At 40.4% G+C, this 27,579-nt stretch overlaps 1 protein-coding gene and 1 long non-coding RNA gene across 5 annotated transcripts in view; both read left to right on the top strand.

The window, feature by feature from the left end:
• The window catches only part of cygb2 (cytoglobin 2), a 32,972-nt gene extending 5,626 nt beyond the window's left edge, over positions 1–27,346 (top strand). Inside the window, exons 2-4 of one of the 2 annotated variants that reach the window (XR_015101887.1) lie at positions 19,963–20,194; positions 22,616–26,285; positions 26,372–27,346. Coding sequence is in view for 1 of the 2 variants with exons in the window: in XM_086120700.1 (XP_085976826.1) it covers positions 19,963–20,194; positions 22,616–22,780 (397 nt within the window). In the remaining variant the exon portion in view is untranslated. Of the gene's footprint in view, positions 1–19,962; positions 20,195–22,615 lie in introns of both variants that reach the window. The other variant, XM_086120700.1, reaches the window with a different exon arrangement.
• LOC147200373 (uncharacterized) lies at positions 6,153–8,749 on the top strand. 3 transcript variants are annotated; one of them, XR_015101936.1, is made up of 3 exons: positions 6,153–6,179; positions 6,660–6,749; positions 7,009–8,749. It is a non-coding gene; the product is annotated as an uncharacterized LOC147200373 (long non-coding RNA). The 3 variants fall into 3 exon arrangements; XR_015101938.1 differs by lacking the exon at positions 6,153–6,179 and having other exon boundaries at positions 6,482–6,749; positions 7,009–7,310; positions 7,417–8,749; XR_015101937.1 differs by lacking the exon at positions 6,153–6,179 and having other exon boundaries at positions 6,496–6,749; positions 7,009–7,816; positions 7,887–8,749.
• Positions 27,347–27,579: the final 233 nt, after the last annotated feature.

Genomic DNA, 27,579 nt, shown 5'->3' with positions numbered 1-27,579 from the left:
CCAGGATAAACCTCATCTTTGCTTGTTTGCAATTGAAAATATCAAAGCAGGGAATGAAATAACCTATGACTATGGAGATTCTCAGTGGGCATGGAGAGCACTGGTAAGTAATGCCTGAATATACACCTGTAGACAACCAGATCTAATAAGTAAATCATTATATTTCATAGGTGAGTGAAATATCATTTTCATCAACAGTTTATTACCTTTTAAAAGTTAACACAAGTGTCTGTTTTAGAGGATTATTTGACGTCAACAGAAATTCAAAGACAGGAACATGGACTCCACATTTTTCAGTCATTACATTGATTTAGTCTGAAAGAGTATGTTTCGGGTGTTGTCTTTATTATTTGAACTCAGTCGTGTCTGATGTCCTGAAATTGTTAGCTATCAGAGCTGTACAGTGGTAAGTACCATAAAGAGTACTGTACTACACAGTACTTGTGCTGTGAATGTGGTCACTGAAAAAAGTAGTTCAATTTATTCAAAAGTCATATAACTACGACATATTTCTGACACTCTATGGTTGGTATAATGTTGCTTTTCATGATTTCAGTCATGCCCTCATACTTCTTCAGTTACTGAAGAATACTTTTTAGAATATTTCTGATACTGTAATATTGCTATGTTGCAGACACCAGATGTTGGTATCCTGACTGAACCTTCTGGAGACCAAGAAGGGAGTGAGAGATCCGCTTCATCCTTACAACAGGTGACTACGTCTTATCATTATATACCAGTTTTGAGTTTACAGCTTTCTTTGACAAACACAGGAGAAGTTATAAATCAGAAACGTGGCCTCTCCATGATTTCAGTCGTCATGTCCTCATATTTCTTTAGACCTGAAAAACCTGAGTGTGTTTCAGATGACATGACTTTTGTCATAACCTAACTCTGGAGAGGTTGTGTCTGAATGTCCCCATATTGCTGTTCCACAGAGCTGAACAGTGTTAACTTTCTACAGTGTGGTATATTAATCCCAAACTCTCCTGTGAGCTATGTTCAATGAGAAATAATGTTTATTCATTTCTTAATTGGTCAGAATGAAGAATGCTGAATATTTTGACACCGTAATGTTGTTATGTTGCAGATACCAAGTGACGGGATCCTGACTGAACCTTCTGGAGACCAAGAAGGGAGTGAGAGATCCGCTTCATCCTTACAACAGGTTACTACGTCTTATCATTATATACCAGTTTTGAGTTTACAGCTTTCTTTGACAAACGCAGGAGAAGTTATAAATCAGAAACGTGGCCTCTCCATGATTTCAGTCGTCATGTCCTCATATTTCTTTAGACCTGAAAAACCTGAGTGTGTTTCAGGTGACATGACTTTTGTCTTAACCTAACTCTGGAGAGGTTGTGTCTGAATGTCCCCGTATTGCTGTTCCACAGAGCTGAACAGTATTAACTTTCTATAGTGTGGTACATTAATCCCAAACTCTCCTGTGAGCAATGTTCAATGAGAAATAATGTTTATTCATTTCTTAATTGGTCAGAATGAAGAATGCTGAATATTTTGACACCGTAATGTTGTTATGTTGCAGATACCAAGTGACGGGATCCTGACTGAACCTTCTGGAGACCAAGAAGGGAATGAGAGATCCGCTTCATCCTTACAACAGGTTACTACGTCTTATCATTATATACCAGTTTTGAGTTTACAGCTTTCTTTGACAAACGCAGGAGAAGTTATAAATCAGAAACGTGGCCTCTCCATGATTTCAGTCGTCATGTCCTCATATTTCTTTAGACCTGAAAAACCTGAGTGTGTTTCAGGTGACATGACTTTTGTCTTAACCTAACTCTGGAGAGGTTGTGTCTGAATGTCCCCGTATTGCTGTTCCACAGAGCTGAACAGTGTTAACTTTCTATAGTGTGGTACATTAATCCCAAACTCTCCTGTGAGCAATGTTCAATGAGAAATAATGTTTATTCATTTCTTAACTGGTCAGAATGAAGAATGCTGAATATTTTGACACCGTAATGTTGTTATGTTGCAGATACCAAGTGACGGGATCCTGACTGAACCTTCTGGACACCAAGAAGGGAGTGAGAGATCCACTTCATCCTTACAACAGGTTACTACGTTTTATCATTATATACCAGTTTTGAGTTTACAGCTTTCTTTGACAAACGCAGGAGAAGTTATAAATCAGAAACATGGACTCTCCATGATTTCAGTCGTCATGTCCTCATATTTCTTTAGACCTGAAAAACCTCAGTGTGTTTCAGGTGACATGACTTTTGTCTTAACCTAACTCTGGAGAGCCTGTGTTCGAATGTCCCCATATTGCTGTTCCACAGAACTGAACAGTGTTAACTTTCTACAGTGTGGTATATTAATCCCAAACTCTCCTGTGAGCTATGTTCAATGAGAAATAATGTTTATTCATTTCTTAATTGGTCAGAATGAAGAATGCTGAATATTTTGACACCGTAATGTTGTTATGTTGCAGATACCAAGTGACGGGATCCTGACTGAACCTTCTGGAGACCAAGAAGGGAGTGAGAGATCCGCTTCATCCTTACAACAGGTTACTACGTCTTATCATTATATACCAGTTTTGAGTTTACAGCTTTCTTTGACAAACGCAGGAGAAGTTATAAATCAGAAATGTGGCCTCTCCATGATTTCAGTCGTCATGTCCTCATATTTCTTTAGACCTGAAAAACCTGAGTGTGTTTCAGGTGACATGACTTGTCTTAACCTAACTCTGGAGAGGTTGTGTCTGAATGTCCCCATATTGCTGTTCCACAGAGCTGAACAGTGTTAACTTTCTATAGTGTGGTACATTAATCCCAAACTCTCCTGTGAGCAATGTTCAATGAGAAATAATGTTTATTCATTTCTTAACTGGTCAGAATGAAGAATGCTGAATATTTTGACACCGTAATGTTGTTATGTTGCAGATACCAAGTGACGGGATCCTGACTGAACCTTCTGGAGACCAAGAAGGAAGTGAGAGATCCACTTCATCCTTACAACAGGTTACTACGTTTTATCATTATATACCAGTTTTGAGTTTACAGCTTTTTTTGATAAACGCAGGAGAAGTTATAAATCAGAAACGTGGACTCTCCATGATTTCAGTCGTCATGTCCTCATATTTCTTTAGACCTGAAAAACCTGAGTGTGTTTCAGGTGACATGACTTTTGTCTTAATCTAACTCTGGAGAGCCCGTGTTCGAATGTCCCCATATTGCTGTTCCACAGAACTGAACAGTGTTAACTTTCTATAGTGTGGTATATTAATCCCAAACCCTCCTGTGAGCGATGTTCAATGAAAAACAATGTTTATTCATTTATTAACTAATCAGGATGAATAAATTAGAATATTTCTGACACTGCACTGTTGCTATGTTGCAGACACCAGGTGTTCGGATCCCGATGAAACCTTCTGAAGATCAAGAAAGGATTGGGAGATCCACTTCATCCTTACAACAGGTCATTGCATTTTATCATTATATACCAGTTTTGAGTTTACAGCTTTCTTTGACAAACAAAGGAGAAGTTATAAATCAGAAACATGGACTCTCCATGATTTCAGTCGTCATGTCCTCACATTTCTTTAGACCTGAAAAACCTCAGTGTGTTTCGGGTGACATGACTTTTGTCTGGACCTAACTCTGGAGAACCTGTGTTCAAATGTCCCCATATTGCTGTTCCACAGAGCTGAACAGTGTTAGTTTTCTATAGTGTGGTATATTAATCCCAAACCCTCCTGTGAGCGATGTTCAATGAAAAACAATGTTTATTAATTTATTAACTAATTAGGATGAATAAATTTGAATATTTCTGACACTGCAATGTTGCTTTGTTGCAGACACCAGGTGTTCGGATCCTGATGAAACCTTCTGAAGATCAAGAAAAGAGTGGAAGATTCACTTCATCCTTACAACAGGTCATTGCATTTTATCAGTGTATACCAGTTTTGAGTTTACAGCTTTCTTTGACAAACACAGGAGAAGTTATAAATCAGAAACATGGACTCTCCATGATTTCAGTCGTCATGTCCTCATATTTCTTTAGACCTGAAAAACCTGAGTGTGTTTCAGGTGACATGACTTTTGTCTTAACCTAACTCTGGAGAGCCTGTTTTAGAATGTCCCCATATTGCTGTTCCACGGAACTGAACAGTGTTAACTTTCTATAGTGTGGTATATTAATCCCAAACTCTCCTGTGAGCAATGTTCAATGAGAAATAATGTTTATTCATTTCTTAACTGGTCAGAATGAAGAATGCTGAATATTTTGACACCGTAATGTTATGTTGCAGACGCCAAGTGACAGGTACCTGACTGAACCCTCTGGAGACCAAGAATGGAATGAGAGATCCACTTCTTCCTTACAACAGGTTACTACTTCTTATCATGATATACTAGGTTTGAGTTTTCAGCTTTCTTTGACAAACACAGGAGAAGTTATAAATCAGAAACATGGACTCGCCATGATTTCAGTCGTCATGTCCTCATATTTCTTTAGACCTGAAAAACCTGAGTGTGTTTCAGGTGACATGACTTTTGTCTTAACCTAACTCTGGAGAGCCTGTTTTAGAATGTCCCCATATTGCTGTTCCACGGAACTGAACAGTGTTAACTTTCTATAGTGTGGTATATTAATCCCAAACTCTCCTGTGAGCAATGTTCAATGAGAAATAATGTTTATTCATTTCTTAACTGGTCAGAATGAAGAATGCTGAATATTTTGACACCGTAATGTTATGTTGCAGACGCCAAGTGACAGGTACCTGACTGAACCCTCTGGAGACCAAGAATGGAATGAGAGATCCACTTCTTCCTTACAACAGGTTACTACTTCTTATCATGATATACTAGGTTTGAGTTTTCAGCTTTCTTTGACAAACACAGGAGAAGTTATAAATCAGAAACATGGACTCGCCATGATTTCAGTCGTCATGTCCTCATATTTCTTTAGACCTGAAAAACCTGAGTGTGTTTCAGGTGACATGACTTTTGTCTTAACCTAACTCTGAAGAGCCTGTGTTTGAATGTCCCCATATTGCTGTTCCACAGAACTGAACAGTGTTAACTTTCTACAGTGTGGTATATTAATCCCAAACTCTCCTGTGAGCTATGTTCAATGAGAGATAATGTTTATTCATTTCTTAACTGGTCAGAATGAAGAATGCTGAATATTTTGACACCGTAATGTTGTTATGTTGCAGATACCAAGTGACGGGATCCTGACTGAACCTTCTGGACACCAAGAAGGGAGTGAGAGATCCACTTCATCCTTACAACAGGTTACTACGTTTTATCATTATATACGAGTTTTGAGTTTACAGCTTTCTTTGACAAACGCAGGAGAAGTTATAAATCAGAAACATGGCCTCTCCATGATTTCAGTCGTCATGTCCTCATATTTCTTTAGACCTGAAAAACCTGAGTGTGTTTCAGGTGACATGACTTTTGTCTTAACCTAACTCTGGAGAGCCTGTGTTCGAATGTCCCCATATTGCTGTTCCACAGAACTGAACGGTGTTAACTTTCTACAGTGTGGTATATTAATCCCAAAACCTCCTGTGAGCGATGTTCAATGAGAAATAATGTTTATTCATTTCTTAACTGGTCAGAATGAAGAATGCTGAATATTTTGACACCGTAATGTTGTTATGTTGCAGACACCAAGTGACGGGTACCTGACTGAACCTTCTGGAGACCAAGAATGGAATGAGAGATCCACTTCATCCTTACAACAGGTTACTACGTCTTATCATTATATACCAGTTTTGAGTTTACAGCTTTCTTTGACAAACACAGGAGAAGTTATAAATCAGAAACGTGGACTCTCCATGATTTCAGTCGTCATGTCCTCATATTTCTTTAGACCTGAAAAACCTGAGTGTGTTTCAGGTGACATGACTTTTGTCTTAACCTAACTCTGTAGAGCCTGTGTTCGAATGTCCCCATATTGCTGTTACACAGAGCTGAACAGTTTTAACTTTCTATAGTGTGGTATATTAATCCCAAACCCTCCTGTGAGCGATGTTCAATGAAAAACAATGTTTATTCATTTATTAACTAATTAGGATGAATAAATTTGAATATTTCTGACACTGCACTGTTGCTATGTTGCAGACACCAGGTATTCGGATCCTGATGAAACCTTCTGAAGATCTAGAAAGGAGTGGAAGATTCATTTCATCCTTACAACAGGTTTTATTTATCAAATCGTTTCATGATAAAACATTGCGTTTTATCAATATATACCAGTTTTGAGTTTACAGCTTTCTTTGACAAACACAGGAGAAGTTATAAATCAGAAACATGGACTCTCCATGATTTCAGTCGTCATGTCCTCATATTTCTTTAGACCTGAAAAACCTGAGTGTGTTTCAGGTGACATGACTTTTGTCTTAACCTAACTCTGGAGAGGCTGTGTCTGAATGTCCCCATATTGCTGTTCCACAGAGCTGAACAGAGTTAAACTTTCTATAGTGTGGTACGTTATTCCCAAACTCTCCTGTGAGCAATGTTCAATGAGAAATAATGTTTCTTCATTTATTAACTGGTCAGAACGAAGAATGCTGAATATTTTGATGTTGTTTAAATATCATTTTTAAAACATCTAACATTCTGTGTTTACCCTGAAACAAAAGCATTTTGTCCTGTCTGTTTTTTTTTTAACCCAACCAGATGAAGTAACCACGAGCGATGACGATTTGAGCAAAGAAACCAATGCTGACCGTAATCAAGAAAAAGCGATTCTCACTTACACAGAAAATGGTAATGTCCTCAAGTTATGACATAAAACAGAGTAAATTGGTGCCTGATAATCTCAGTCTTTATGCACAACTATGTATGAATTAGAAACAATTTACTACAGTATTTGAAAATGGTGTTGAAAGATGCAAAATGTGCAGGTTGAAAACACATTAGGCCTCGACAGCCGAAAGAAAATTGAGAAATTAGGAGACGATTTGGCACATATAAGAAAGCAATGGTGAAAAGCCACATTCAACTATTTTTGTATAATTTTTCAAAGGCTCAAGCTCTGACACTTCTGGGAACCCAAGCCATGCATATGCGCCATCTACATCGGACAACATGGAAGGCACTTCTGCTTCAACCACCTTTGACAACACTGACGACAGTTTTGTCGCAACCCTGGAAAACATTTCTGCTCCAACCCAGTTAGAGAACGTGGACGACACTTCCTTCTCAATCACACGGGACAACAAAAACACCAGTTAAAGTTAAACAAAAATGGCAAAAATTAACATATCTTAATTGAAGTTGAAGTACTTTTGATGAACAAAAAGTCAAAGTGCTCCAATGACAAGCAAGGTTAAAGAGCATTTTTTTCAAAATTCTCATTATTTCCTGGAATATCTTATTTTGCATTTTTAACATTTGCAATGCCATTTTTAATAAATAATGCCTTCTTTTACAGGTGGGAATAAGAGACGTACGTGGACAGATGATGAAGTGAAGGCTGTTGAGAGACATATGTTTGATTTCATAACAAGCCATAACGTTCCAGGTAAAACGAGCTGTGAGTCCTGTCTCCACGCAGAGCTAGTAGCTCTGAAAGACAGAGACTGGGTGTCCATCAAAAACTACATCCACAACAGGATAACTGCATTAAAAAGGGAAATGAATAGATAGTCCATTGAAATGCGAGCACGCCTGGGTACATTTCAGTTCAAGTTAACTATAGCAATAGCAATGGTGCATTTAGGGTGGGATGGTCAATTACGGATTTCATATTTGTTGTTGAATACTGTATTTCACATTTATTGTTTCATGAGCTTCAAGAGCAAATTGGAAAATCCTTGGAGATGTACGAACATGTAAGGTATACTGTATATCAGGCATGTCCCGATCTGGGCCGGGAGGGCAACTGTCGTGCCTGTTTTCCAGCTCTCGCGGCTGCATCACACCTGATTCAGATGATCAGTTCAACAGTCAGCTCTGATGCAGCATTAGAACATCCTGGGAGAGCTGGAAAACAAAAAGACAGCGGCCCTCGAGGACCGACTTTGGACACCCCTGCTGTATATAAACGTACGTACAATATACAAACTTCTCACAAAAGATAGGCTTATTAGGTTTGAGGTGATATTTCAGAAAAACCCTAAAACATTTGAATTCATCCTATTTCAAGAATTTCAATACTTTTTGAAAAGTTGCTTTTGTCTAACAGGTAGCTAAAGAAGAAGTTGCTACACACATGGCACAATATATGGCCACATTTATTAAAAATTCTTCATCACAGTATTCACATTTTGACATAATCTTCTTCAGTTCAAACAACCCTCATCTATTGCACTGCCTTGTGTCATGGAGAAGAGGTGGCATGTTTTCTGTGTTCATAATTTCATATTTGTCAGCAATTAAAAAATAAGAAAGTGGACTGACCACATATTTAACTGTCTCTTCTTCTTCACAGCTTAGTTTTACTGTCTTGTATTATTACCATGAATATCAACGACTGTTTGGCACATTCGCCTCATAGTTCAGCAATTGATAGTTTGAATCTGGGCTTCCTTCCTTTGTAGAGTTCTCCCCGTGCCCGAGCATGACAATTGGACACATGTGCCTAACATATACTGTTGGTATGTAACAGGAGTCAATCTAAAAATTACACACTTTACTCTTAGCTGGTCTTCATAAGTCATATATACTTGAAAATGATGTGTATCTAGGGGGCTCAAAATTCACAAAAACATGAAATGGCAGTGTGTTTGAGGTGACTGTCTCCATAATACACAAAAACCAGTCAATGTCCTCGTATGTAGTAGTTTTGTCATAAATCAAAAAAAAATTACGTCCTAGCCAAAATCTGAATAGATGGGTGTCTTCCTGATTTTTTTTCATGGTTACCATATTTTTTTGGAGCCTGTAGGACCACGGGAAAGGCATGTACCCATATGTCGGGTGAACAAACGGACGTCCTGAAAATGCACCAAAACACGTATGTGTGTGTGTGTGTGTGTGAGTGTGTGTCGCACACATACTGTATATGAATTGTGGAAGGAAGTCTGGAGTGGCAGAGAAGCATGTTTGAATAGTGCAGGACATGATGCCAGAGGGTAGCAGAACAGTGATGAGGTGTGCTGAAGGTGTGACAGAGGAATTTAAGGCGGAGGTGGGACTGTATCTGGGATCGGCCCCAAGCCCTGTCTTCTTTATAATAACGACGGATAGGCTGAAGGACAAGGTTACGAAGAAATGTTGGATTTTTGTTTTTGCGAATCCAAACAGTCAATGTGACTCTAACAAAATTCTTAAAGGATTGTTAAATTGGATAACAAACCGCAACCATGGAGAGTGATCGGAGGAAGACAAACTGATTTCCAGTTTGGGTGACAGAAACCCTGAGGGGGAGAGACAATACGGCAGGGAGTATATTTTGTGTCTAAGTGTTTCAGTGTGTGTGTGTCTTTGTGAGTGCGCGTGCGCATGCGTGTGCGTGCGTGACTGCGTGTAAGTGTGTCGTCTTATCTGGGGGTGACAGAAATATGTTTTGGCACTTCTCCCTTCCCTATCTCGTTTTCTCTTTAAGTCTTTTCAGTCTTTTCAAAACATTTTGTCCTCTTTGAAGAAACTCTAATTAAAAGACAGTTATTCCTCTTCTGTTCAAAATCTTAATTGGTTGTGAGGAAGGTTAAAATCAATTAACTCAAAGCTATAAAGCAGATTACATTCTGTATATAGCAATTGTTGCATGAAGGCTGTATCTAATTCTACACTATTACTTTAACAACAACGGTTTATATTAAGTCGACCTTAAAAAGCAAGTCAATTACATACCGGCTTATAGCAATTGTTGGATTCACCTGGCGCTTTAAGAGGGGCGGGCTGCCACTGACAGGTGACCGTTCGTGCGACGTATAAAAAGCAGCATCGCATTATGTTACGTTAGTGAATACACTCGCTTCGGCGTCGGCATGGGCCAATGGTAAGCTACGCGTGTGCTTTTCTTTACCAGATATGTAAAGTTAGCTTTAGATTCGATCATGATCGGTTGCTTTGTTTGTCTGCTTTGCATTGTGTCCGTTGTGCTTTATGTTTGCCGCATCGCTATGCAATCACAGTCGGTTACCGTTCGCATTCGGCAATTTAAACAGCGTGGGCTAAAGTGTTGCTAGAACAGTGGTGTCTTTATTCAGCTCATTTTTGCATAGTTGTCATGTTTGTCCAGCTGCAATTTGATGTTTGAACGAAGTAAATTGCGTTGCAGCTGGGCTTAATCATGCCGGCGCTCCACTTCCGGGTTGGACCTTTGGGACTTGTAGTTCTTTTGTTCGAGTCGACTTGATATGTTTGTGATGTGTGGTTTTTTTTTACATTTAAAATGATTACGATAATAATACATAGTGAAATCATGGTTGATTAAAGTATTAAATGTATTAATGTCAATTCTATACATATTTACATCGTGATGCAGAAAGATAGATATATTCATTTTTTTTACTGCATTTGTGTGCTATAGGTTATTACCTGCTTCTGTTACATCTACTACTTCTGCTGCAAAGTGCTCCAATAAATGTGTCAAAAAAGTACAGAGTGATCCTTCCATGCTGACCGACGATCTCTATTCAGAGGGCCGTGAAAAACTGAATTAACTGAACAGCAATTGTACCTTCCTGCGTGGCGTTTGCATGTTCTCCCCCGTGCCTGCGTGGGTTTTCTCCGGGTACTGTCTGAAGACACCATGGGTAGGCTACAGCACACTCGTGACCCTTGTGAGGATAAGTGGATCGAGACAAAGATTAAAACATATTTACTGAAATCTTTGTCATTACAAAACCTTATACAGTAATTAACATTCATCAACATTGCCTTCTGAGAGAGGCAAAGAGGCTTGTGTTGGTGGCCGAGAAGGTGGCTCTCACTTGACTCGTAGGCTTTTGGTTTACTTGGAGACTCTTCTGCTGGAGGCGCTGACAGTTTCACTGGGGTTTTTAAATTGGAGAAAAAACGTGATGGGTAGCGCTATGACGTTGGCTGGCGAGGGATTTCCTGTATATAGATAATGTATGTGCTAACGTCATGGCTCTTCTGTTTTCTGGGTTTGGTCAAGTGACACTTGCAATGCGAGTCACAGGGCACTTTGACATCGGTTTCAGTCGACAACAGGGGGCAGTAGTTCCACCATGACTCGGTATCAGTACTGTATTAGGCAGTATGCTGCTCTGTGCAGTGTGTTACGTTCCATGTTGGTGGGAAGGAATGAGCGGGTGTTGTTAAAATATTCAGTTTCAAAGAATGTGACAATTGGGCGGGGTCTGGTCAGTGATTGATGACTTATCGTGAGACATCTCGCCGTGTCCAATGACATTTATCTGGTCGCCTGACAGCGCAACTTCCTGAACAGGAAAAACAGTTGTGTAGTTCGAAAAAGGTCATAAGAGGCGCTTGAGCATCTCTAAAAAAATGTTCCTGAAACTGTCTGGATCTTCAAAGTGTTCTATTTCCATTTCAGCTTTGATGTGTTGCCATGCACATATTATTTTGTCCAACGCCTTCAGAACCTGGAGTGTAGGTGTCGAACACACACATACACACCATTGAAATTGCGAGCCAATTAGGTTGTAGACTGATTTACGATGGAGATGTCAGAACATGATTAAAAATTCACTTTCAAGATGCACCTTTTAAGGGAAAAAAATGGACTTTCTGAGACCAGGTCAACCAACGATGCTTTGTTGAATGGTTTGTTTTAATGTGGAAATTTTGGGGGGAGCCCTTATATGATAGTATTAATGGTATTTATCCTCAACGATGTGAAATGCTCTTCTTTAATTCGGATGTGGATATAAATCGGATGCATATGCGATGCGTGCAGGGAAGAGTGCTTGGGAGGGCTACTGACAATCATCTGTGGATCTTCAAAGTTTTTAGTAACACGGTCTGCAGTGTGAACGTAGCCATAGTTAAATCCCTTTTTAAATTATTTATTTTTGTGATGTGATAACATTATTAAGAGGCAGATTAGGTCACTAAATATCCACTGATGGCCCAGGTCTGAAACTCACCGCCTGCCTCTATGTTTAGCACTGCTCCACTCTTGTTCACCATGTGATGGACAAAGAGTGGAATTATCCAGTTGACTCGGTTCCTCGGTTTCCTAACAACCTGAGGCTGACCCGGGGGTCACAGCCTTGCACAGTTGACATGTTCTTGTCGAGAAGCTGAGAGATCAGTGCACAGCAGCCATCGCGGGCTCAAAGATTTCTCTTTCACTTTCATGCCGCTCCATCTGCTGAGATGCGTGGAGCAGAAAGACGGTGGCAGCAGCTTCGGTTAATCTCAACAATGCATACAAATGCAATTGCACCACTGAATAAGATTTCCTCAGGCAATAGTAGTGCAAACGACAGACTCAAGTTGTGTTGTTGAAGAGGCATTTTGCTCGACAGTATAGTCGAATTTACAACTGAAATATGATCGTCATACTACATAAATACTACCTCAAAGCCCTCCCCAGTCACCACAGGTGTACCACAGGGATCTGTCCTAGGTCCCCTTCTCTTCATCATCTACCTCCTGCCTCTTGGCCATATCCTCCGCAAATTTAATATCCACTTTCACTGCTTTGCTGATGACACCCAGCTCTACCTCTCCTGCAAGCCAAACTCCATACTCCCACCCCCCTCCCTCACCTCTTGCCTCTCCGAACTCAAAACATGGTTCACAACAAACTTTCTTAAATTAAATACTAATAAAACTGAAGTCCTCCTTCTTGGCACCAAATCCACTTTATCCAAAGTAAACAGTTTTTCCTTCAACATTGACAGCTCCCTAGTGTCCCCCTCCCCCCAGGTTAAGAGTCTGGGTGTCATCCTGGATAGCATGCTCACCTTCCACTCGCATATCAACACCATCACCCGCACTGCTTATTTCCACCTCCGCAATATTACCAGACTTCGCCCTTCCCTCACCCCCCGCACCACTGCTATTCTTGTCCACAGTCTTGTCACATCCCGCCTTGATTACTGCAACGCTCTCCTCTTCGGCCTACCTCAAAAGTCCCTTCATAAAATCCAGCTGGTCCAAAACGCCTCTGCTCGCATCATCACAAAAACATCTTCCCAGCAGCACATCACCCCCGTTCTCCAACAGCTTCACTGGCTCCCTGTTCAACATCGCATCAATTACAAACTGCTTCTATATACATATATGGCCATCCACAACCTGGCCCCTCCTTACCTATCCGACCTTCTCCAGGTGCATATCCCCTCTCGCTCCCTCAGATCCTCGTCCTCCCTCCGCCTGTCAGTGCCCCCTGCCCGACTGAGCACCATGGGAGCCAGAGCCTTCAGTCACGCTGCTCCAAAGCTCTGGAACAACCTACCTCCGGACCTCCAAAACTGCACACCTCTTTCCACTTTCAAGTCCCGTCTAAAAACACACCTGTTCAGGATTGCCTACAACACATAGCTCTTCCATTTCTTAGCTCTTTCCATGTTTTTATGATTTTATGTCCTGTTTTTATATAATATCTCGTTTACAAATTTTTACATTGTATTTTCTTATTGTCTGTACAGTGTCCTTGGGTGGCATGAAAGGCGCTTTTAAATAAAATGCATTATTATTATTATTATTATAAAGTTCAAGAGATCAGTCATCATCTGGGGGCTATTTATTTTTTATGAATAGACAATTTTACTGCGATATTGATGTTTAAAATTGTTATGAGGTGGTTACTTAGCCAGTCTCTTTGTCAATGTGTCCTCAGTGTGAATAGTAAAAGGATTACAGCTCTTTATTGTGACATGGAAACTTCCAGCACATCATTTATTCGTCTTTCATCATCTGTGAAATGTGTTTTGCGGGAAAACAATACAAATCAATACTTTCAGAGGCACACCATTCTCAGTCTCTGTTTGCGATGAACTGCTTTGTACTCCAGACTCATTTATTTTGGTAAATGTGCACTTATTGTTGTGCTCTAGTTCATGTAGAACTGACGCACTCTGAAATAAAGTATCAATGCTGATGCTTCAAATAACTCTTTTCCTTTATGATTATTAAGTCGCCATTTCACGGGGTCCATTCTAGTTAGGAAGTAGGAGTCTAACAATCTGCAATATTTAAATAGTTATGACGCAGATAAACACATCCTTGGAGATTCAACAGTAAGATCCAACATTGTTCACCCTGCTCTAAATAATTAGAAAAACCCTCCCCATTTTATTAAAGTATGATTAACAACTCGCGCTAATGGTGCCCATTTGACATTAATGGATTCATTTGAATGCAGAGACGGGTGCAAGAAGGAGTTAAGAGCTCTCACACGAGGACAAAATGTTCCCCAGTTTGCTTCGGTAACTCAAGGTATTACAGGAATGAAACATCCTGAATAAAATATGAAGTGGCTGTGACCGGCCAAGTGTTTGAATGCCTTTTAAACGCATCCATTCAATGAGATATCATTTGTTGACCTATGCGGGGAGAGCGTAGCATACATTGGTGTATTCTAACATCCATCCAATTACAAAAGGCTCGTGGATTTAAAAGGTTGACTTAACTTTGAACCTTTGTATGTTTTCATTCAATTGAATAAGGATTGTTTTTTATAGAATAAATTTTTAGTTAGAGATCAACTGTTGTAACTCTTTGATCACGCAAATTCAGCATTTAGTAGAGGGGTGTCAAACTCTTTTGTCGTGGGCCACATTTTGGTTACCCTTTCCCTTGTAGGGCCGTTATGACTGAAACCAAATTTTAAAAAAGTCAATAATAATGGTTTGTTGAACTATTGTTTGTAACTGTAATAAGGGGTTTGGTTGGCATCATGGAAGTTGACATGCTTGATTTGCTTTGGCGGGCCACATAAAATGATGTGGCGGGCCAGTTTTGGCCCCCGGGCCTTGAGATTGACACTTGTGATTTAGTACTAGAGATTATTTTCGGGCTTTCTTGAGTTTATATCATGTTGTATTGAATCAGTCAGACTCTGAGGAAGGACATGTTGAGAAATGCAAGTTAATATGCCCCAAGTAATGCATGCCAAATAAAACCCTGCCCAATCAAAAACGTAACCTGCCAAAGACATCTTTTTACCATTGGAAAAAGGGAACATTTGCAGTGGAAAGAGGACATTCGGTCAGGAGATTACAAACTGCTAAAGTAGGTGTTCTCCTGTATTTTATTGCTATTACACTTTATTTTTATCATTTCAAAGCCGTACATTTGTCTCTTGTGTACTCCAATAAATAGCGCTACAACTTCATGTCTGTGTCAAGCAGTGCAAAAACTACAAGACTACATATATGTATTTCCTGTCACCCAGCAAAAAAAGTGTGTTTGTACCGTGACAGCTGGTAGAGCCAAGCTAGAAATGCTATAGGCAAGCGAAAGCCTGTCTTGGCCTGGCATGACAGAATCTGGTGGCTGTAGATGCAGTTTATCAGGGCTGCCCAGGGCCAAACTCTAACTGGGAAGTAATTGTATCCACAATTTTGGCCAGCGTGAGCAATGACAAGATTTAAATGAGGTCAAAGTAGAAAGTTAATAGAGTGAAAGCTAGTGATTTCAAGGCTCCTCTAAACATTTTAAATAATGATGTGGCCATTTTGCAACTTTGCTGATGAACATTAAATGCCTGAATCATTAGCATTTGGCCATAAGATTCAATTTGTGGGATACATCTAAACTTATAAAGACTCATAAGCTCTGCAATACGCAAAGCAATCACACCAATGACGCGCTACAAATTCCACAGTTTCCACAATCCACTTAAGGATTATACCATGCTATGCATTTAAATGCCATATTATTTGGGTTGTAACCCTTCCAGGAAGTACAGTACAACATTACTTTTGCTCGATTGACATTTTCATTTTAATTAGGTTGGCTTGTATACTGAAGCTTTATCAAGTGGGTCAATTAGTTATCAGCAGCCTGATTAAACTGTAAAGCAATGTTTATCTTACACAGCCATATCATAAGCCTCTTAAAATAGTGGCCTTAGTCATATTTTCACCCCAAAAAAACCCAATATTTATTTGTTTTGTTGTTTGCCTTAAACATCTCCTGGGAATGCTGGCCCCCTCTCCTAAAAGCGGCTACGCCCTTAGTGTGAAGCATATCATTCAATTTTACTCCTGAAATAATGAGTGATTAACGTCATCAGTATTTGGTTCCGTTTTTTTGTGTGATCTGAAAAAACTGGAAAGATGACGTAGGCCATTATTTTAGCTAGTTGGTAGCAATGTAAACATATTGTGGAAAACACTTCTCAGGATTCCAATACTGTATATCTCAATCCACACTTGGATTGCATTTGAAAACACACACACACACAAATAAGTGGTGTTGTAACCCAAGGCAGGTCCATAGCCAATTTTGGGGAAAAGGGACAATAAGGATCACAGTGAATCAACTGTAACCAGTATGGAAAGTTAAGGATGAGAAATGAATGCAGGCCAGCATATCATTGATGACTCCCAGGGTGCCCTCATTAACTGATAAAAACAATTCACAACATTCCATTGATTCTATATCCATTCATTTTTGAGATTTGTTACTTTTTATTAAGATCTTGGGCCTATCCCAGCTGACTTTAGGCAAGAGGTGGGGTACACCCTAAAACAGGTTGCTAGCCAACTACAGTGCACAGTATATAGCAGGGGTGTCGAACCAGTCCATTGTGATCGACCGGTATCCCGCGGAATGGTCCCAAGTCGATTGTGAGGGGTATCGAGGGAAAGGGGGGGGGGGGTGATTTGCTTCTGTGTGTTATTAATATTCTATATGTTTGTGTTAGTGTACATTGCACCCTAAGCGTCCTATCAGTTTCACTTTCACCCAAAAAGTATTTAAAAAGTAAAATAAAATTAAAAAGCACCTGACGTGTGTCACTGGAAGTTGTTCGCGGTCAGCAGTCTGCAATTACAGCTTGTGATGAGAGGTTTTGCAATATATCTTTTTTAAATTATTATTTTCATTCAAAGTTGATTTCATCTGCAATTCACTGATGGTACTGGCAAAGAATTGGAAATTAGGGTGCTGGGAGAAGCATTTTAAAAAGGTACACGTGAGCTACGATAGTCATGTTTGTGCACTTAACTCATTGAATACCACCCCTTTTCACTGGAGCAACCCCCTCAATCCCTCACATTTTACTGAATTTTGACTGATTTTCAAGGCCCACAGAATTTTCTGTTCTATGGCTATATATATATGCAACCTGTCAAAAGAAAGGCGAGACTCTCTTCTTTCAGCAGAAAAAAAAGTGTTTCTATCTTTCTCCGTTCGTTGGCAATCAGCATTAGAAAACTGCTAAGTTTTATGGAAAAGGCCGATTTTCTGCAGAAATCCAGAGAAAATGAGCTTTTTGTAAAAGCATGCATTTCAAGTTTTACACAATTTTTTTTGCTTTTGTGACAGCTCAAATACCTCAATAATGTGTTCCTCCTTCAAAAGAACATTACAAATAATGTTTTTGTAGCAAAATAATTTATTTGCACACAACAAAACTATTGAACTATGAACAAAAGTGCAGCTGTGGAGAAGATGGTTTTTGGCTTCCATCCAGTTTGTCACCACATCAATTCATCCCACCACGTCCAGATGCACGACCTATAAATTATAGAAACATAAAAAGTTGCAAATATATCTTGCTGCAGAGTGAGGTACAATCATTTTATTTACCTTTCTTTCCACCACCAAATCGAGGAGTTGTCATCTTTTGGCTTCTGGTTGGACAATCTGTAATTTATAGAAGTATGTACAATTACCACACTTTTATTTTTCTATTTTTTTTTAATTGTTGCTTTCCACTTACATTTCAACATCTCTCACACATACATGCTCGCACACTGCTATTTACACCATTCATTCCATGTTGCTCAGCATCCAATTTGAAATGAAATGGAATATGAATTTAACACTAGTGGTTTTAGCAGAGCTGAGCGGACCAAATGTGTCCTTTTTTTTTTTTTTTTTTTTTTTTTTAAACCTATGGCGACATGCAAGTCGGCGCATATTTTCATCCACATCTACGAGACGCATCAACCGTACATAAATGATTAGTGTTACTGGCAACTTCATAGTCTAGCAGGGAATGTAGCGGTACATAAAAGTGACTGAGGAGACATAAGAAGTGAGGAAGTTTTGAATGGGAACTTGCAAGCTAGTCAGCAGTTACCTGCTCGTTCCAGCGGCTCTGGCGAGGACTCTCAGCTGCTTTCCGTTATGTCCGAAGGCACGTATTCGTCCAACAGATCGGGATCCAAATCGCTCTCCAATTCATCGTTTTCGCCGTCGTCATTACGAGACGATTCCAACGAATCGCTGACGTGTGCCCGGCGTCGGCCATGCGAAGCAATGCAGCCTCTTTGCCGTCATCGCTGGAAGTCGCCGGGGAGACGACTTGTGGGGCATCGGGAGGCACAAAATGCTCTGCCAAGCGATGATCGCTGACGTGGAGCAAGTTCATCATCGGATGAACTCGAAACTCGGCGTGAGCTATGCGGGCCGCGTGTAGCACGCCATGTTTGTGCAGGCCGACGTTCGTTTGACGGGTGCCGCTTTCGATTAGTGACCGAAGCGTCATTTTGTCTTCCACACAAACACCATCTCCTTTGTTGTTTTGTTTCGAGGACGCTTTTATACCAAAAAAAAATCATTTTTAGTTAGTTATTTCCTTTTCTCCATCGTTGCTAGTTGCTAATGTTCCAATCCATCCATCCACATACGCCCCTCCTTCACTGTACGCCCTTTCTACTCCTTCTGCGGCGTGATCCTGGTTGATTTTTGCACCACTGCCACCCGATGGCCATTTTTTTGCTATTTAACATTGCCGTCAAGCCTAATCCTGTGGTGAGAAGTTGCATCGGACTCTCTTGCACCCTCCCCCATGAAAACACGTGATTGACGTATTAATACGTCATGGGGAGGGAGCGGCTACGCGCTAATTGACGTATTTATACGTCAAAGGGTGTAAATGCGTTAACACGCTGCAAAATTGCATCCCATAGTCTCTATTAGGGTAGGCAGCAATGTTCCTTCTAATTTTCCATGCGTGTGAGCATTCACACAAATTCCCCGTGAACATCCCTTGGACCACAGTGAGCAACATCAGACATGCACACGGGGGCCAAAGCAGTCTCACACCTGTCCAAAACCTGAGATCAAAAACAGTTCCTTGATGTCAATAAGTAACACGAAAATTCAAACCACCTATACATCAAAACAGAACAAATCATTGAATAGAAAGTTGGGACACATATAAAATCAGCTCTATTTGTTAGTTTCATTTTAGGTGATTTTAAGTACAATTACTGTAATTAAGTCTTAATGAAGCATTTAAAATTAATGATACACTGCGTCACAATGTAACAGGGAATCAAAAATGCGTATGAACTGCCACAACTACCCCAAATTTTTTTCCTGGTTTTAATCGAGCAAAATCCAGCCAGTCACTGCCAAGCGGCCAAATCATAAAATTGCAGCATAAACTGGATACAGATACTGTACTGTTTTGTGTTTTACAACAATACTTAACTGTTAATTTATATTTTTATATGTACCAGTGGATAAAATAGTGAAACTCTCTGTTGCCAAAATGAATGCAAGCAATGCACATGGTGCACTGGGTACAGTCAGTAAATGGGGTCGTAGAAGCCTTCCTTCCTCTCTTTGTGGCAACCTTCCACCTTGACAATCATGCTTTCATGGTAAAAGATACAGTACAATATACTGGAGCCTGAAAACCCAATACAGGGTTGTAGTTTATGTCACAGCAGGTATTGCGCAATATGTGGGTATGAGTGGCCGCATTTCCTTTATTTTATTTTTTTTGCGATGGTCTTTTCCGATCAGGTTTGGCCTCTTCACATGGTGTGCCTTGGATGGATCCATTGGGAGCTGAAGTGGTTTTCCTAAAGAGGATAAATCGTAACCAAAGAGATGAACAGATCATCTTCATTTTCACCTGAATAAAACAAATGACGCTTGTTTTGTGTTGAAATTTTTTCCCCAGGTTCTTTGTGAACTTCCCATCTGCCAAACAGTATTTCAGCCAGTTCCAGGACATGGAGGACCCTGAGGAGATGGAGCGAAGTTGCCAGCTTCGTCACCATGCCCGCAGGGTGATGAATGCCATCAATACTGTGGTGGAGAACCTCAATGACCCGGAGAAGGTGTCGTCGGTGCTGACCCTGGTGGGGAAGGCTCACGCGATCAAACACAAGGTGGAACCAATGTATTTTAAGGTATGAATGAGCTCATCTGTTACACTTCTCTACAACATGTCTTTCACTCTGACGCCCGTGAGACGACTGAGAGTGGGTGTGTTCGAAGAGGCAGAGTGCACTTATTAATATCCGAAAGTAGCCAGCACTGGTGCACCCTGTCCACACTCCCAGTCGGAGCACCTTGTGCCTCGCGCCAATTCACAGACGATCGACAAATTTGAGCAACGCTCTAGTTTACGAAGCGTCGCAGTGAAGCGGTGCGCTCGGCGATTAGTGCTGCCACTAACGCGCAAGTACCGGTAACTGAAAAACTCCAACAGCACCACTCCGCCCTCACAAAACCATACACGGGGTACAGCTGCAGCACAAACACGGACACTTGAATTGTATCGGAATAAAATGGCAACATATTTGGAAATTAAAAATAATGTTCTTAAACATAAATAACTACATGTATAAAAAAAATACTGTAAATTGCTGGGGGTGCTAATTTATCACCCTGAAATGTAAAGAAAAGATGACTTGTCTTCGCTACTGGCAGGATAAAAAAAAAAAACTGCATCTTGACCACAACAATAGCTAAACATTCAAACGGGCAGAAAGCAAAAAAAAAAATGTTCTGAAGTACAAAGAACTCCTACGTCTCCAGTATCTACTAATGTGGGCTTCCCTCCCTCACCTCATTTACTTTGTGCCAAAGGGTGATGAACGATTCAATCCAGCTATTAAAATAACTCTGCCTTTTAAATACTTGATTAAGAATACATCATGAAGGAAGTTAAACAGTAGAATCCGCTTGTGTCCATGACTTGTTGATTGCCATGAAGAGAAATCAGACAAAATGCTCAACATGTAGTGTTTCATTTTCCCTATCCACTTGCATAATTACCAATCAGAAAATCAACCGTGCATCCCTCTTCATACGATGTAAGACACTTCTTCTCTTCATGTCTTTTCAATATCATCTTCCTAAATGCAGCTGCACAAGAGCATCATTGAAGGCACCGGCATCCGATTGGCCATGGTGCTTTAATTCATTAAACAAAGTTCAGCAATGAATCATGATGTTGATTTCTTCCATCTACATTCTGCATGTCTGACATCTAATCATATTCAAATGTAAACGGAATCTTCATATTTACCACCATAACTCTTCCCGTCCGATATCAACATATGCGCATATACACGCCCGTGTGTGTGTATTTATGTAATATATGTAGTAGTAGGCATACAGTACAGTAGTGTCATATTGGTGAAATTAGAGACATTGGATGCGATATATGTACACACACACACACAATATAGTTGGCCAGCTGCTTGATCTGTTTCATTCAGCGTTTTGAAAGAGTGTTAAATGACACTCAATCTCCAAAAGAGAGACTGTGAGATAGTGATTTGATAAGACTTGCAATTATCTTAAGTCAATGAGAAGATGGTAAATTGGGCCATTGGAGAATATAAAAGGCAGAAAATGGCAATAAAAAAACACTTTCAGCGCCTTTCTGATCAGACAGCAAGAGCATGCACCTGCATGTGAAATGTGCCTTTATTCTCTATTTCTTTTTTTTTTATTGCCAGTCAGGAGATAGACTCTGTTCTCAAAGGTTGTTTACGATATCCGAATCATTTTTGCTGCTGATTTACATTCGTATATTACATAATCTATTTCATGTCCCTTGGTGCATATGTGGCCTACGTCTTTGATTCAGTGTTTTGTCCTCTCTAGTGTGTAACTCTCATTCCCTTTGTGTTCCCTGTCCACCCTGTACTTTCATGTTTCACCATCATGGACACTTTCAATTCTCACCTGTCTCGCCCACCTTTCCGCAACAGTGAATTGGGCTGATTTCCCCACCTCGGCTCTACTCCTACCTTACCATATTATTCTGACAGCCTCGTTTGATTCACTTTCCATCTCCCTGTTGCTCATATTTTGACCACGTCTTTTTAAAATTTTTTTTTTTTTTTTACCTTATCCATGTTTGTAAGAGGCGTGTCAGAAAAGTTGGTAAATGTCAAACTATACAAAGAATTCCTGCAGCATTTGCTTCATTTTGTACTTGAGAAGAGGCGTGAACAACTCGTGGCCGCTTCTCCATGACTACTCGCCTGGTCACAATGCCCCGAGCATCCAACAGTTCTTGGCTGAGAATAGATTTGCCATGCAGGTGCAACCTCCTGACTCACCCAACCTGGGATCATGTGATTTTTTTTTTTTTTCCGCTATCCCAAATTATAGCAGGTCAAATAGGCCTCCTGTTTTGATTACCCTGATGATCGAGTTGTGGAGGGTACTCGGGGGGGGGGGGGGGGACCCTTCCAAGAATGCATGAAGGGAGATTACTTTGAAGGAGACACCTTGCTGTTTGTAGTTCGAACATACCTTTTGTGACACCAGTCCTCAAAATTTTGTGACACCTTTTGTATGCCAAATTGCAGATACTGAGTGGGGTGATGCTGGAGGTGCTGTCTGAAGACTTCCCGGAATTCTTCACAGCAGAAGTGCAGATGGTGTGGACCAAACTCATGGGTGCTGTCTACTGGCATGTGACGGGGGCCTACACAGATGTGGGCTGGCTGCGGGTCTCCAGCTCGGCCGTGTGAAGGGTCAGTGTGAAGAAAATGTGGACTTGGGGGAAAAAATTAAAAAGGAGATTGATTGACCTGTTTTTCCTCATTGCTGAAGCTCAAATCTTGCGAGCTCGGTTTCATCGACATGGATCTTGATAATAGTGATGTTGATGATGATGATGATAATGGTGAGTGAAATGTTCATCCACACAACTGCTCTGCTTATTTTAGTGACATTTTGGTGCTGGGGCTTTATTTTTGAGTGTTTTGTTCACTACTTTTCCCGGATCACCTCGAACATCTGCAAACACTAATGACATTTTAGCTCAAGTAATAATGGTTATTTACGTGCTTTAAATACACCATTGGTAATTACCTAGTCAACTGTCTACTATTGCCAACTCCACAAGGGTAGTAAAAGCATGACTTCAAGTGAGTGAAGTCCAGCGGGGGTGGTGCCTTCCCAATTTCCTGCCCACGTACTTTCCCCTTCCCTGCACATCTCACGCATGTCAAGCACTATTCTCCGAGACATTTTTTTTCTTTAGGCAATTTAAAAATAAATAAATCGATTAATGATTTCCCCGGTGATTTTTTCCCTGTCAAAAAGCATGAGACACAGATTAAACGGTGCTGATTTTGCTCCCTATATTGATTCATCTGTCTAGTGAGCTCACAGATTTGTTTTCCACCAGACAAACTATCGATTCAGCATAAAAGGTCAAATCGTACAAAAATGTCGCAACGGTACAGCCGGCAAAATGTTTCCTCTTGTTCATTTAAGAGCATGAACAACATCAAACACAACTAACATTGATGCATACTGTTGAAAAGTCTGTTTTCCCTTTAAAAAAAAAAAAAAAAAAGATGCCCCATGTCAACTGCATCAAATTGTCACTGCCTACATGGCATATAGCTTAGTCTCTCCCTGTTGAGGTACTTTCTTTGGTTTATTGAAGTCTTATCGGTAACGGGGAATAAACAAGACACATTGTTCTTTTTACAATGTATTATTTTAACAGGAGGAGGCTTCCGAGCGTGCGTATGAACCAGACACATCCTGGTCACTCACCGCTGCAGTTTGGCATTTCATTGTTCAACCGGGAGTCATCAGTCAAATGGTGGTTGTGTTTGGTGACTTTAGCACGAATAGCATCCTCAGGATGATCACAAAAGGGTTCAGATGAGATGAGGCCAGGACTATTGGCAGCTTCTTCCATATCTTGTACTCCCAGAGCGATTGCCGCTGTTGCTATCTGTATCTCTCGGCATTGGCATGCACTCAATGATGACGAGCCTAATTTTTCCAGTGATGGAGATGCTAAACCACAACATCACAAGGTGTTACTCTTTTCATGCAGCACTTTGCCCGGAGATTGGCTCCATGCAATCAATACCACCCCCCCCCCCCCCCACCTCCCCAAATTGTCTGGACAGAGAGCCGTTTGCCACATCACCATCCATTTCAAAGAGAAAAAAAATCTGTCTTCTTGGAAATCCCACTTGGCTGTTTTTCATTGATGTATTCGCTGCCTTTTGGGACTAGGCTGTCAGTTCAGTTCACAGGTGGTATGGGCTCACTGCAAATAATGCAGTCACTTCCTTTGGCTGAAGACCACTTTGAACTTTGCCCGGCATGTAGATTCCAACTGCAGACACCAAATTACCAATTTAAATGATGACAACCGTATCAATTACATAAGTAGAATCGGCGATTTGGCATATTACATGACACAAACACTCTTTTGTGTCCTTCATTCCAACAATGGATGTTCTTGATGAATGGAAATAAACAGGCTTTTCAATTGTGTAAAATGTATTTTAACATGCATTGTTTTAAGAAATAATTTACTGAACACACTTCGGATCCTTTTTTTTGGGGGGGGGGGTGTTAAGCTTTTTTCTAATAATAAAAATGGAATTATTAATTGATGCTATGTCTTGGAACTAATAGCCTGACATGGTAACATTTGCCGCTTATCAAACACGTACAATATTTATATTTTAACCTGCCATAAACTCTCCTAGGCTGTCTGTATACTGATTAATCCTAATAATTTTTTTTAAAATCCAAATGTCCATAAATGCAGCATAAAAAAAAATAATCTTGCGACGTAAAATGTCATTCATCTGGAATTCTGCTAAGAGACATGCATCCTCAAGTCACACATATTGTATGAATACACCTCGTGATATTTTGGATGTCATATTAAAAGATGTTTTGACAGGGAATGATTTTAAGATCGAAGAGTATGGGGCAGTCAATTGTTGAAGCCCTAACTTTGGGACCATGGAACTGCTGACTGTTATTTGTTTTTTACTCTTGTGTCCTATAATCCCCAGATTTAATGGACTGTGCTACTCTTTGGCTCTATATTGATGCATTATGCGCTCTAAATATCTTGTCATATGTACAAGTGAACCATGTGTACATGTACTTTTCTGCCTTCATAATTTACTTCCACATGATTCACTTTCCGCACCAAAGAGGGCAGTTCACTCGTTTTGGTGAAGTGCTTTAGATTTTTGGCCCACTCTCTTTTAGACAAACACAATGACGCTGAGAAAGTAAGATGGAAAATATCCGCAGGTGGGCACGATCAGCAACCACAAATGTACACCTTTCACCGACAGTCCTCTGCTTTGCTAATATTTACAAGCCTGTCACTTAGTTTACCTCATCAGAGAGACATGCCACATTAAAGGCTCCATTAAGAGCTTTAAATACTCTTCTGGAGGTCTCGGAAACAGAGAGCATGTTCGAACAAGAATTTCGTAAAGTTTTTGTAGTTAGGGCACAGCAGAGAAAAGCCACATGCCCCACCCGTCTAACTCCTTGAAATAATGACGTGTAGCATTTTTGCATGCACTGCCATTTATAGTCCTCATCAGTCTATTGAATTCCCAAGCATACACTGCAAATCTGTTTAGGATGGACATCTGATCCAATCTTGAGCTTGCATCTGCGCCATTGATGTCCTGTTTCTCCTATTCGACCCTCGTTGCCATCAGCATCTGGCATTTACGAGGAGGCAATGAGTCTCCACTCCTCCTCATCTGGTCATTCATCTACTTTAACGAAACATCCCATTGCTTCGGTAATGATCATCTTCACTGAGAGCTGAAACACTTTTACAAACGGCCGTATGCTGTCATCCATCATATAATCTCGTTCACTGACAAGACTTCTTCATCAGCATCTCTTCCAATCATTTAGAAGGCATTCCCTTTCGTTTGCAACCAATAATGAATTGGAAAATTAAAAGAAAGAATTGTCTTGAAGACTGATTTATTTTTGATCAGACTATTTTCATCCATTTTCCGATCCATTTTATCCTCACATGGGTCGCCGGATGTGCTGGGGCCTATCCCAGCCGTCTCGCGCTCGCATCAAGGGACGATTTGGAGTGTTCAATCAGCCTGCCATGCAAGTTTTTGGAAAGTGGGAGCAAACCGGAAACCCATGCAGGCACGGGGAGAACATGCAAACTCCACATACGAAGGCCGGAGCCGGGATCGAACCCACGACCTCTGCGCTGTGAGTTTGACGCACTAACCACTGAACGACTGAGCCGCCACTATTTTCACTTATATGAAATTTTGATCTATGGTGACGGAATCAAGAAAGACTTCTTCTGATCCATCCATCCATCCAACACCTTCTCTGCTGGCCTACATTTACAACCTAAATTCAATAAAATGGTATAATTTATTCGCAACAGTTGATTTTTACATCTTTTCCTTGTTACCCTTTTTGTCCAATCAATTTTCAGCCTTTCTGTGCTGCCATGTCAATCAACTCTGCCCAGGATCATCAGAATTAATGTAGCTGGCTGTTTGCTGGTGGGTGTCATTTGTAATATTTGTGATTCCTTTGACCACTCCGATTGAAACTTCATCCTCACAAGATCAGCAAACGTGTAAAACATTGTGTTCTTATGAAAGACGCAAGTCATTTTCGAGTTCCACCGAGAGATTACAAAACCCCAAAACTGCCCGTCACAAACGATCCGCCAGCCTATGACTGGATTCACTAGGTTCAATTGTAATCGTTGTCATCTGTGCGCCAAGAAAATCATACACAGTGGGTTGCTGCTCTTCCCAACCTTGAGGCTTTTTGACTTTCAAGTTGCTTCATATGCTCATCATTGTATTAACATGCACAGACACGTAGATACAAGATAGCTACGACCCTTTTTGTGATTGTACGTTAAATTAGCTGACTCCGAAATGTCCACGCATGCCAAGTATGCCAGAGCACTTAATCCAATATATGCTTCTAAAAGATAATGACACATCTAACACGCTTGCTCTCTCATTGCTTATCAAGGCATCACAACATTTATGTGGAAGTACCTGTTGTTTTTGACACTTTTGCCAATCGGCTGTTCAACTTAAAAGTGCAGACCTCATGATATTTTTCTAATTATGAAAATGATTTGACATTTTTGAATATTATGTTACTGTATACCGTTGTTGGTGGGAGCAAGTGCAGTGGCTTTGTCGTGTTTCAAGCATGTTTGAACATCTTGCCACAAACTCGTACCTCTGTAGACGTGGTGAACATGAAAATGGTCAATAAAATGCACTTGAACATTTGTTCTTTTCCTGTTTCAGGCTCATTTTGGCTAAAAGGGTGTCGCAGTTCTTATTCAGTTCTTCTTGTGATAGGCGAAAACATAGGCTTAATGTGAAATTCTGTACAGATTACCGCTGTGCATTTGAATGTTGTTGAAGTCTACATTTTCTGCATACATGACGCATCATATTGAGGTGAAGCGAGAGAGACTTACTGAAGGCAGCTGGTCTCATCTATGACACTGTTTAACATC

This window comes from Hippocampus guttulatus, chromosome 9, assembly GCF_054856545.1.
Source record: "Hippocampus guttulatus isolate MCC_2025c chromosome 9, RoL_Hgut_1.0, whole genome shotgun sequence".
NCBI classification, from domain to species: domain Eukaryota; kingdom Metazoa; phylum Chordata; class Actinopteri; order Syngnathiformes; family Syngnathidae; genus Hippocampus; species Hippocampus guttulatus.
Note: the sequence above shows the minus strand (reverse complement) of the source record. Positions and strands in the feature narration are given on the sequence as shown.